Raw genomic sequence first — 13,945 nt, forward strand, 5'->3', positions numbered from 1 at the left:
CACAACTAATACTGGGGTAGCACGCACAACTAATACCATGTTAGCACGCACAACTAATACTGGGGTGGCACGCACAACTAATACTGGGGTAGCACGCACAACTAATACTGGGGTAGCACGCACAACTAATACCGTGTTAGCACGCACAACTAATACTGGGGTGGCACGTACAACTAATACTGGGGTAGCACGCACAACTAATACCGTGTTAGCAAGCACAACTAATACTGGGGTGGCACGCACAACTAATACCGTGTTAGCACGCACAACTAATACTGGGGTGGCATGCACAACTAATACTGGGGTAGCACGCACAACTAATACCGTGTTAGCACGCACAACTAATACCTTGTTAGCACGCACAACTAATACCATGTTAGCACGCACAACTAATAACATGTTAGCACGCACAACTAATACCGTGTTAGCACGCACAACTAATACTGGGGTGGCACGCACAACTAATACTGGGGTGGCACGCACAACTAATACTGGGGTGGCACGCACAACTAATACTGGGGTGGCACGCACAACTAATACTGGGGTGGCACGCACAACTAATACTGGGGTAGCACGCACAACTAATACCATATTAGCACGCACAACTAATACCATGTTAGCACGCACAACTAATACTGGGGTAGCACGCACGACCAATACCCAGGTAGCACGCACAACTAATACCATATTAGCACGAACAACTAATACCATGTTAGCACGCACAACTAATACCGTGTTAGCACGCACAACTAATACTGGGGTAGCACGCACAACTAATACCATATTAGCACACACAACTAATACCGTGTTAGCACGCACAACTAATACTGGGGTGGCACGCACAACTAATACCGTGTTAGCACGCACAACTAATACTGGGGTGGCACGCACAACTAATACCGTGTTAGCACGCACAACTAATACTGGGGTAGCTCGCACAACTAATATCGTGTTAGCACGCACAACTAATACTGGGGTGGCACGCACAACTAATACTGGGGTGGCACGCACAACTAATACTGGGGTGGCACGCACAACTAATACTGGGGTGGCACGCACAACTAATACCGTGTTAGCACGCACAACTAATACCATGTTAGCATGCACAACTAATACTGGGGTGGCACGCACAACTAATACCGTGTTAGCACGCACAACTAATACTGGGGTGGCATGCACAACTAATACTGGGGTAGCACGCACAACTAATACTGGGGTGGCACGCACAAGTAATACTGGGGTGGCATGCACAACTAATACTGGGGTGGCACGAACAACTAATACCGTGTTAGCACGCACAACTAATACTGGGGTGGCACGAACAACTAATACTGGGGTAGCATGCACAACTAATACTGGGGTGGCACGAACAACTAATACCGTGTTAGCATGCACAACTAATACCGTGTTTGCACGAACAACTAATACTGGGGTGGCGCGCACAACTAATACCGTGTTAGCACGCACAACTAATACTGGGGTGGCACGAACAACTAATACCGTGTTAGCACGCACAACTAATACCGTGTTAGCACGCACAACTAATACTGGGGTGGCACAAACAACTAATACCGTGTTAGCACGCACAACTAATACCGTGTTTGCACGAACAACTAATACTGGGGTGGCACGAACAACTAATACCGTGTTAGCACGCACAACTATTACCGTGTTAGCACGCACAACTAATACTGGGGTGGCACGCACAACTAATACTGGGGTAGCACGCACAACTAATACCGTGTTAGCACGCACAACTAATACTGGGGTGGCACGCACAACTAATACTGGGGTAGCACGCACAACTAATACTGGGGTAGCACGCACAACTAATACCGTGTTAGCACGCACAACTAATACTGGGGTGGCACGTACAACTAATACTGGGGTAGCATGCACAACTAATACCGTGTTAGCACGCACAACTAATACTGGGGTGGCACGCACAACTAATACCGTGTTAGCACGCACAACTAATACTGGGGTGGCATGCACAACTAATACTGGGGTAGCACGCACAACTAATACCGTGTTAGCACGCACAACTAATACCGTGTTAGCACGCACTACTAATACCATGTTAGCACGCACAACTAATAACATGTTAGCACGCACAACTAATACCGTGTTAGCACGCACAACTAATACTGGGGTGGCACGCACAACTAATACTGGGGTGGCACGCACAACTAATACTGGGGTGGCACGCACAACTAATACTGGGGTGGCACGCACAACTAATACTGGGGTGGCACGCACAACTAATACTGGGGTAGCACGCACAACTAATACCATATTAGCACGCACAACTAATACCATGTTAGCACGCACAACTAATACTGGGGTAGCACGCACGACCAATACCCAGGTAGCACGCACAACTAATACCATATTAGCACGAACAACTAATACCATGTTAGCACGCACAACTAATACCGTGTTAGCACGCACAACTAATACTGGGGTAGCACGCACAACTAATACCATATTAGCACACACAACTAATACCGTGTTAGCACGCACAACTAATACTGGGGTGGCACGCACAACTAATACCGTGTTAGCACGCACAACTAATACTGGGGTGGCACGCACAACTAATACCGTGTTAGCACGCACAACTAATACTGGGGTAGCTCGCACAACTAATACCGTGTTAGCACGCACAACTAATACTGGGGTGGCACGCACAACTAATACTGGGGTGGCACGCACAACTAATACTGGGGTGGCACGCATAACTAATACTGGGGTGGCACGCACAACTAATACCGTGTTAGCACGCACAACTAATACCATGTTAGCATGCACAACTAATACTGGGGTGGCACGCACAACTAATACTGGGGTGGCATGCACAACTAATACTGGGGTGGCACGCACAACTAATACTGGGGTGGCACGCACAACTAATACTGGGGTGGCACGCACAACTAATACCATGTTAGCATGCACAACTAATACTGGGGTGGCACGCACAACTAATACTGGGGTGGCACGCACAACTAATACCGTGTTAGCACGAACAACTAATACCATATTAGCACGCACAACTAATACCATATTAGCACGCACAACTAATACCATATTAGCACGCACAACTAATACTGGGGTGGCACGCACAACTAATACCATGTTAGCACGCACAACTAATACTGGGGTAGCACGCACAACTAATACCATATTAGCACGCACAACTAATACCATGTTAGCACGCACAACTAATACTGGGGTAGCACGCACGACCAATACCCAGGTAGCACGCACAACTAATACCATATTAGCATGAACAACTAATACCATGTTAGCACGCACAACTAATACCGTGTTAGCACGCACAACTAATACTGGGGTAGCACGCACAACTAATACCATATTAGCACACACAACTAATACCGTGTTAGCACGCACAACTAATACTGGGGTGGCACGCACAACTAATACCGTGTTAGCACGCACAACTAATACTGGGGTGGCACGCACAACTAATACCGTGTTAGCACGCACAACTAATACTGGGGTAGCTCGCACAACTAATACCGTGTTAGCACGCACAACTAATACTGGGGTGGCACGCACAACTAATACTGGGGTGGCACGCACAACTAATACTGGGGTGGCACGCACAACTAATACTGGGGTGGCACGCACAACTAATACCTTGTTAGCACGCACAACTAATACCATGTTAGCATGCACAACTAATACTGGGGTGGCACGCACAACTAATACTGGGGTGGCATGCACAACTAATACTGGGGTGGCACGCACAACTAATACTGGGGTGGCACGCACAACTAATACTGGGGTGGCACGCACAACTAATACCATGTTAGCATGCACAACTAATACTGGGGTGGCACGCACAACTAATACTGGGGTGGCACGCACAACTAATACCGTGTTAGCACGAACAACTAATACCATATTAGCACGCACAACTAATACCATATTAGCACGCACAACTAATACCATATTAGCACGCACAACTAATACTGGGGTGGCACGCACAACTAATACCATGTTAGCACGCACAACTAATACTGGGGTAGCACGCACAACTAATACCATATTAGCACGCACAACTAATACCATGTTAGCACGCACAACTAATACTGGGGTAGCACGCACGACCAATACCCAGGTAGCACGCACAACTAATACCATATTAGCACGAACAACTAATACCATGTTAGCACGCACAACTAATACCGTGTTAGCACGCACAACTAATACTGGGGTAGCACGCACAACTAATACCATATTAGCACACACAACTAATACCGTGTTAGCACGCACAACTAATAATGGGGTAGCACGCACAACTAATAACATATTAGCACGCACAACTAATACCGTGTTAGCACGCACAACTAATAATGGGGTAGCACAAACAACTAATCTCGGGGTGGCACGCACAACTAATACCCAGGTATTACGCACGACCAATACCCAGGTAGCAAGCACAACTAATACCGTGTTAGCACGCATGACTAAAACCCGGGTAGCTCGCACGACTAATACCTGGGTAGCTTTCATGACCAATACCCTGGTAGCTCACACGACTAATACCTGGTTAGCCCGCAAGTCCAACACCCAGGTAGCACGCACAACTAATACTGGGGTGGCATGCACAACTAATACTGGGGTGGCACGCACAACTAATACTGGGGTGGCACGCACAACTAATACTGGGGTGGCACGCACAACTAATACTGGGGTGGCACGCACAACTAATACTGGGGTGGCACGCACAACTAATACTGGGGTGGCATGCACAACTAATGCTGGGGTGGCATGCACAACTAATGCTGGGGTGGCACGCACAACTAATACTGGGGTAGAACGCCGACCAATACCCGGGTAGCACACACAACTAATACCGTGTTTGCACGCACAACTAATACCGGGTTAGACCCAGTTACTACTCATGAATAATCCCCGGGTATTAGCAAGCACAACTAATACCCAGGTAGGACGCACTACTAATACCTTGGTATTAATACTCACTACTAATACGCACAACTAATACCCTGGTAGTACGTACAACTAATACACGGGTAGTACACATTACTTCTAATACCCTGGCAGCACGCACAATACTACCTGGGTTTTAGTATGCACAACTACTACCCGGGTAGTGAACATGACTTCTAAAACCCGGATAGTACACACGACTTCTAATACCTGGGTACTATGCATTACTAATACCCGGGTAGAACACGCGGCTAATACCGGGGCAGTATGCACGACTAATACCTTTGTATTAGTACGCACGACTAATACCCTGGTAGTACACATGACTAATTCCCAGGTAGTACGCACAACTACTAATACCCGGGTATTAGCACGCACGACTAATACCTGGGTATTAGTACGCACGACTAATATCCGGGTAGTACCCATGACTAATACCCGGGTATTAGTCTGCACGAGTTATACCCAGGTAGTACGCATGACTAATTACCAGGTAGTACACACAACCAGTAATATCTGGGTATTGGCAGTGCATACTAACAATACCCGGGTACTAAATACTAATAATACCCGGGTAGTATGCACCAGCATTATCTATGTTTAGATTTATCGTTGACTTGACTCTCTGAATGTGTTCAGCACGTATGTCGTGATCAACTTATCAACAAATTCAGGGAGTCAAGTCAATGATAACTTCCAGGAAATTTCGTAAAATTTCAATTCATGACTTCATGAGAACACCTCATAGATCTATGGACAATTTTAGAAAACGAGAACTGAATTCCAAATCATTCTCTGAATTGTCTGGAATTGATAAAGTAATGAGTTCCTACTGTATATTTATCCCAAGAGAGTCCCACAACCTTTAGTTTGAACACTCTGATCACTCTTAGAAGAAAGGGTTCTACCTGGAACCAAAAAGATTCTTCAAATGGTTCTCCAATGGGGACGGCCGAAGAACCCTTTCAGGTTCTAGATGCTGTAGCACCTTTTTTTCTAAGAGTGTGTGTCTCCTTTCGAGGGGACAGCTTTATGTGTCCTAATTAGTACACTATTGTGATGCTGCTGAACGCCCAGTGCATTATTAGCCCGAACAATGACCCTTCAACACGGGCATATACCTGTCTTGTCGTCTCTGTTTTCTTCTTCTTCTTCTTGTTTTGGACATAATTCATTTTTCTTTTCATCTCAGAGGAGACAAGGGGGATGATAATGCCGCTTCAGGAAGCTTGTAATTGTGCCTGTTATCAAACTGCAGTCATTTTAGCCACATGATTTGCTCAAAGGGCGACCCATACTGATTCCACGGAGGAAAACTCCCACTGGGTTGTCTTTTCTTCGGGGAAATGCATGCTGACTGTTGTACATGGGATTGTACTTTCTTAGAAAGACTGCCAATATACTGAACTAAAATATAAACGCGATGTGCAGCAATTTCAACTGTTTATCTGAGTTACAGTTCATACAAGGAAGTCAGTCAATTGATTTGACATGACTGGGCTGGGGATGTCACATGACTGGGCTGGGGATGTCACATGACTGGGCTGGGGATGTCACATGACTGGGCTGGGGATGTCACATGACTGGGCTGGCGATTTCACACGACTGGGCTGGGGATTTGACATGACTGGGCTGGGGATTTGACACGACTGGGCTGGGGATGTCACATGACTGGGCTGGGGATGTCACATGACTGGGCTGGCGATTTCACACGACTGGGCTGGGGATTTGACATGACTGGGCTGGGGATTTGACACGACTGGGCTGGGGATGTCACATGACTGGGCTGGGGATTTGACATGACTGGGCTGGGGATGTCACATGACTGGGCTGGGGATTTGACATGACTGGGCTGGGGATTTCACATAACTGGGCTGGGGAATTCACATGACTGGGCTGGGGATTTCACATGACTGGGCTGGGAATTTCACACGACTGGGCTGGGGATTTCACATGACTGGTCTGGGGATTTGACATGACTGGGCTGGGGATTTCACATAACTGGGCTGGGGAATTCACATGACTGGGCTGGGGATTTCACATGACTGGGCTGGGAATTTCACACGACTGGGCTGGGGATTTCACATGACTGGTCTGGGGATTTGACATGACTGGGCTGGGGATTTCACATGACTGGGCTGGGGATTTCACGTGACTGGGCTGGGGATTTCACAAGACTGGGGATTTGACATGACTGGGCTGGGGATTTCACATGACTGGGCTGGGGATTTCACATGACTGGGCTGGGGATTTCACATGACTGGGCTGGGGATGTCACATGACTGGGCTGGGGATTTCACATGACTAGGCTGGGGATTTCACACGACTGGGCTGGGGATTTCCTTTCAATTATATTTTTGTTGAGTATTTCTTAGTTAACCATGAGGCTATGCTGTTTACCGTGTACACTGTACATACAGTGTAGTACACAGGAAGGATTCTATAAGCAATTGGTCGCACAGTTTACATTGAAACGTCGTTGTTATACTGTCTATCGTTGTTATACTGTCTATCAAAGTACGTTTACACCTTTCCTTAGACCATTTTCAAGGCCACATAGACAGGCATAGTATGAATGGGTGGTGGTGTTTTACATGTTTATTAGTAAGACATACAGAGATCCTGGCTGGCCCTGTTGGTTGGGTTGAACAGCCCTGGTGCCTGCTCGCCTGTCACAGAAATATGACAACATGACAAACCGTCAGCTATAGCCTATAGCTCTCCTTCTCAACAGGGGCAGGCTGAGGAGGTCCCCAGGGGTCTGTCCTCTCTTTATTTCCTTCCCTCTCTCCACCCCCCCTCATGTCCCTCCATTTTCTCTGTATGAGTTGGCCCCCTCCACACATGTGCCACATGTCCGAATACACATATTATGCAGCCACACACAGCAGGCAGGCAGGCACACACACACACACACACACACACACACACACACACACACACACACACACACACACACACACACACACACACACACACACACACACACACACACACACACACACACACACACACACCTCTCTCCCTGCCCACCATTGTCCAGTTGAGCTTTTCAGTTATCCCTGGCTACAGACAGTCTATCGCCAGGCCTTCTCCGATACTTGGCCAAGACACGCACGCGCACACACACACACACACACACACACACACACACACACACACACACACATACACACACACACACACACACACACAAACCCACACACACACAGGTTGGCTGTACAGTGCACTTTTTCAATTTCAGGAGTTTGTGTGCGCCTTAAAAACAGAGGTGCAGTAGCTCCTTCACGTCCAAAAGGAGGGGAGTATTCTATTAGATTGGAGCTGGTTAAAGGGATGAGTAAAGGAGGGGAGTATTCTATTAGATTGGAGCTGGTTAAAGGGATGACTAAATGAGGGGGTATTCTATTAGATTGGAGCCGGTTAAAGGGATGAGTAAAGGAGGGGGTATTCTATTAGATTGGAGCTGGTTAATTGGACGAGTAAAGGAGGGGAGTATTCTATTAGATTGGAGCTGGTTAAAGGGATGAGTAAAGGAGGGGAGTATTCTATTAGATTGGAGCTGGTTAAAGGGATGAGTAAAGGAGGAGGTATTCTATTAGATTGGAGCCGGTTAAAGGGATGAGTAAAAGAGGGGGTATTATATTAGATTGGAGCTGGTTAATTGGACGAGTAAAGGAGGGGGTATTCTATTAGATTGGAGCTGGTTAAAGGGATGAGTAAAGGAGGGGGTATTCTATTAGATTGGAGCTGGTTAAATGGACGAGTAAAGGAGGGGGTATTCTATTAGATTGGAGCCGGTTAAAGGGATGAGTAAAGGAGGGGGTATTCTATTAGATTGGAGCTGGTTAAATGGACGAGTAAAGGAGGGGGTATTCTATTAGATTGGAGCTGGTTAAAGGGATGAGTAAAGGAGGGGAGTATTCTATTAGATTGGAGCTGGTTAAAGGGATGAGTAAAGGAGGGGGTATTATATTAGATTGGAGCTGGTTAAAGGGATGAGTAAAGGAGGGGGTATTCTATTAGATTGGAGCTGGTTAAAGGGATGAGTAAAGGAGGGGAGTATTCTATTAGATTGGAGCTGGTTAAAGGGATGAGTAAATGAGGGGGTATTCTATTAGATTGGAGCTGGTTAAAGGGATGAGTAAATGAGGGGGTATTCTATTAGATTGGAGCTGGTTAAAGGGATGAGTAAAGGAGGGGGTATTCTATTAGATTGGAGCTGGTTAAAGGGATGAGTAAAGGAGGGGGTATTCTATTAGATTGGAGCTGGTTAAAGGGATGAGTAAAGGAGGGGAGTATTCTATTAGATTGGAGCTGGTTAAAGGGATGAGTAAATGAGGGGGTATTCTATTAGATTGGAGCTGGTTAAAGGGACGAGTAAAGGAGGGGGTATTCTATTAGATTGGAGCTGGTTAAAGGGATGAGTAAATGAGGGGGTATTCTATTAGATTGGAGCTGGTTAAAGGGACGAGTAAATGAGGGGGTATTCTATTAGATTGGAGCTGGTTAAAGGGACGAGTAAATGAGGGGGTATTCTATTAGATTGGAGCCGGTTAAAGGGATGAGTAAAGGAGGAGGTATTCTATTAGATTGGAGCTGGTTAAATGGATGAGTAAAGGGGGGGGGTTCTATTAGATTGGAGCTGGTTAAAGGGATGAGTAAATGAGGGAGTATTCTATTAGATTGGAGGCGGTTAAAGGGATGAGTAAATTAGGGGGTATTCTATTAGATTGGAGCCGGTTAAAGGGATGAGTAAAGGAGGAGGTATTCTATTAGATTGGAGCTGGTTAAAGGGATGAGTAAAGGAGGGGGTATTCTATTATATTGGAGCTGGTTAAAGGGATGAGTAAAGGAGGGAGGGATGGAGGAAGGGAGAGAAAGAGAGAGAGAGGGAGTTAGAGGAGGAGATAGGCAGAGAGTTGCAGTGCTTCATTTAAACTGTTCTGCACTGTGGCTTTTCAATTTGATTAGGAGGCTCCATTTCATACGGGATGGATGCTGTGTGCCATTCAGAATGAAATTGAAGCGTTCGCCGGGGCAGACAGCCATCCTGTGTCTCCTCCTGAAGGAGGATCAGCGGACAAGGTCAACTGCGGCCTGTTGTGCCCCTCATGGAACACTTTGTGTCCCAATGGCACCCTATTCCTCATTCAGTCCACTATAGAGGGTATAGGGTGCCATTGGGACGCATAATTATTGTCGGGGGTGAGAAACAGGAAAGAGCACCCTCAGCAAGGCAAAGAGTGGTTTTAAGTGGATATTATTAAATGCATCATATGTTTTGTTTATTCTGTTTTTAAGTCAAATACGATTAACTGAAATGCATGGTAAATTCACCAAAATGAAACGCATCACAATAGAGAATCAGTAGTTAAAATGTAAAACTGTATATTATGTGTTGTGAGGAAGGTACAGTGTGAGCTCTTTTGGGATATCCATGTGAGATTTGCCTGCAGAAAAAGGTTATGTATTACCTGTACCTCCATCTTACCTTCTTGTATTTCTCTTGTGCTGTCTCCTAGACGATATGGACACCCCCATCTAGCAGTCAGTCAGTCAGTCAGCAGTCAGTGGTAAATTTTCAACCACCAAGAGAGTCTGCAGCATAATGGTCAGAAATGGAGACCAAAGCCAAGGGCAGAAGTGCATTCTTCCATCTCCCATCTCTCTCCATCAATCCTGTTCATTATGTTATTGGAATAACCTGCCATGGCTGCTTTTAGTTGACTTCCCTTGGTCTGATACGCCAGTCAAGTCATGTCTATTTGCTTTGATCGATTGCTTTGTTCAGTGATTTAAATGACAATCTTTGTCATTGTGTTTTATTTTCATGAAATAAAACACATGAATGGTAATTTTATCGGGGGAATTAATGATGACAAATAGCCATCGCTAGGGAACTGTGATCGTCCCACCTTTGTAAGCGAAAGGAGAGGTGCTAATATCAAATGAAGTTTAAGATCTTTCAAGCAACCTTTATTGGTGCTGCGTTTATAGTAGGAATGCGCCACTATCTGAGATATGTTTCACAGAGAGGGTCTTAATGGCTCCGATCATGAAGCTATTTAAAAGAGTAAAGAGGATTAGAACACTGTGGTTCCCTCTAATCCTTAACCTTTAGTCTGGTCTGGTCTGGTCTGGTCTGGTCTGCGTCAGCAGATAGTGTCAGTGGGGCCGGACTTACTGTAGTACATTTTCATTATGGGGAATCAGAGTTTATTTCCGAACACATTTAGAGGCATTAGGGAGCTCACTCAAGCCAAATGAAAGGCAGTGTTGTCAAACACCCCCCGTTATTTCAGAAAATGCACTGTTCCATGTGAAGTTTAACAAGCCATTATGATAATCTAAGTGAAGTCCCAGAAGAGCTGTGGAGATGCCACTGGAATGCACACTCAACTACCATTGTACATGCCTCTACACTTCCAAGGTCCGTGGAACTCCTCAGTTCCTCTGCTTTCCCACCAAACAAAAATTTTACCTCGCCTTGAATCTGCGCTGCAATACAATCACACTCTGGATCAAGGATTTACATTTGAGTCATTTAGCAGATGCTCTTATCCAGAGTGATTTACAGTAGTGTGAGTGCATATATTTTCATACTTTCTCTTATAAGTCACCCATGGGAATCAAACCCACAATTCTGGAGTGGCAAATGTCATGCTTTACCAACTGAGCCACACGGGACGGCACAGAAAGGGCTGAGCAGGATCCCTCTTCAATTTAGATGCAGTTTTTGATACACAGAGAGGAGACGAAGACACATCTTTGAGTAAAGAATGTTCTTGTTTTCCTCTTGCAGAAACTCTTGATTCAGTTTTTCCTGCTTCTCTGATTATAGAAGCATCACTCACTCAGTCACTCCGTCTTTTTGGACACCCCATCTCTGGGCTCTGCAGGAAAGAGTGTTTCTTTAACAGGAAACAAGGTCACGCAGCACATTAATCTTTCATGACTAAATTTGTGCTGCGCAAAGAGGACATTTTCTGCACTTTGTAGGGTCCACTATTAGTTATATGGCTTTATTTATACATTCATCTCCATTCATTATTCATGTGCTTTTGCCCTGCAGATGTGGATGCGCTTTTCTTGAGGGACAGCTGATATGAGTGCGATGTACAACAGAACACACAACACAGAGATTGCACTGATTTAGTGCAGGGCAGTGTTTCTGGTTCGTGCTTCTGGTTTGTGGACCGGCTCCGGTCCATGGGACATTAGTCAAATTGAAGTTATAAAGGAAAGGTGCTCCTCCCATTCTCTGACACCAGACTGATTGGTGGTTTGTTTCTCTAACAACCTCTTGTGTTTTTGTTGCCAGGCAACCACTGAGCAGAAGAAGCTGAGCCATGCTGGATCCAAGCCCTGCCTCTCCGAGAGCAGCGGCCGACTCCCTCAGATAGCCATGAACACCTGCAAGTACAATGGCGGCGTAGTGAGACCACTGGGCAGCCTGGCGTCGTCGCGGCGCAACCTAGCAGAGCTCGACTCGGAGACGCAGCCCCTCCAGACGTTGCACAGCTCCGGCCTGGAGGTGGTGGTATCAAAGGGCAACGGCGAGGACCCCAGCAAGGCGTCCAACGAGAGCCTGGTCAGGGACGGAAACGGTGCTCCTGTGAAGAAGAACAAGGACATTGGCTATAGGCTCGGCCACCGGAGGGCGCTCTTTGAGAAACGGAAGAGACTCAGTGACTACGCCCTCATCTTTGGAATGTTCGGGATCGTCGTCATGGTGACTGAGACTGAACTGTCCTGGGGAGTTTACGGCAAGGTAATTAGTGTGGGTGGTCTTTTTGTTTGTTGAATAACTCCAATGCTGAAATTCTCTGAGTCGCTATACACAATTTCCCCACTGTGGGGGAAAACACGAGGGAGTTCTCATAGACCGGCAGCAAAAAAAGCCTCATGTTGTTTATGAATGCATTTCACACTACTTTTAAATTCTAATTGGATTGTAAGGCTCGTATGAATGTCCTGCTTAATATATTGTTTGTGTCATCCTCACAAATCAACTGCATTACACTTAAACACTTCAAATTCAACCAGTAAAATGTCAATGAGCATTAGCATTCTAGCCAACTGCTGCATCCAAAAATAGGATCTTTGCAACTATCACAACCAACTGTAATCTTAGCAACTGTTCAAGCAATAATCAAAACAACATTGTAATGCTATGAGAGCTCCCCCAAAAATGATTTAGTTTTGAAGTTATTACTACGTAAATGTTTAATGGCTGCAGATGGCAAACGCCAATTGTTTTCCCCCATACTTGTTTATGACGTGAATAACGACTCTGAGTATGCTATGTTTAGATAGGAAGTCATGTTAAACATGGTGAACACATGGTGAACTTCAGAGATATTTGTGTAAGTAGAATGACAATGTTTGCGATTCAAAAAATGTCAGAGCTTGGCCAAAGGACTGTTTTCACTAGGCTGCTGCTGGTATTTTGAGAGTCACTTTGAAGCCTGCCCTGCAGCCAAACACAACGCTGCCCAATCAGAGAGCTGCTTCAAAGTGTCGGACATTATCTCTGACCAGCACGTGGGAGTGTCAGGACAACCCAACATGGCGGCAGGCTGTTGTCATTTCAGGGTCGCCACGACCTGGTCACGACTCCCTGACCTATCATTAGCTCCATCAGCCAATCAATTTGGATTTGGGCAGTGCTTTCTGTACCAAACATTTGTCACAGTGCACTTAGGGAAAGGTTTGGCCCCAATGTTTACAAGACTGCACTGTTGGCTAGCGTCACCACATAGTCAATGCAACGAGCCAGCATTGATTGGCCTAAGTAATAGCTGGAACGGTTACTGCATTTTTTACAACTGCATGAGGTCAAGTAAGATTGAGCAGCAATGTTTTGGTTAAGTCCAGCCAATTCTACACATTTATTTGAATTGTTAAATTCAATATTGCATATACAGTGGGGCAAAAAATTATTTAGTCAGCCACCAATTGTGCA

General features: G+C 45.8%; 1 protein-coding gene across 2 annotated transcripts in view; it reads left to right on the top strand.

Moving 5' to 3' along the window:
* kcnn1a (potassium intermediate/small conductance calcium-activated channel, subfamily N, member 1a) overlaps positions 1 to 13,945 on the top strand; it is a 58,060-nt gene that overhangs the window by 16,294 nt on the left and 27,821 nt on the right. For both annotated transcript variants that reach the window (XM_036966138.1, XM_036966139.1), the window contains exon 2: positions 12,302 to 12,751. In XM_036966138.1, coding sequence (XP_036822033.1) covers positions 12,302 to 12,751 — 450 coding nt within the window. The remainder of the gene's footprint in view (positions 1 to 12,301; positions 12,752 to 13,945) is intronic.

The sequence above is a fragment of the Oncorhynchus mykiss genome, chromosome 28 (genome assembly GCF_013265735.2).
Source record: "Oncorhynchus mykiss isolate Arlee chromosome 28, USDA_OmykA_1.1, whole genome shotgun sequence".
NCBI lineage: Eukaryota > Metazoa > Chordata > Actinopteri > Salmoniformes > Salmonidae > Oncorhynchus > Oncorhynchus mykiss.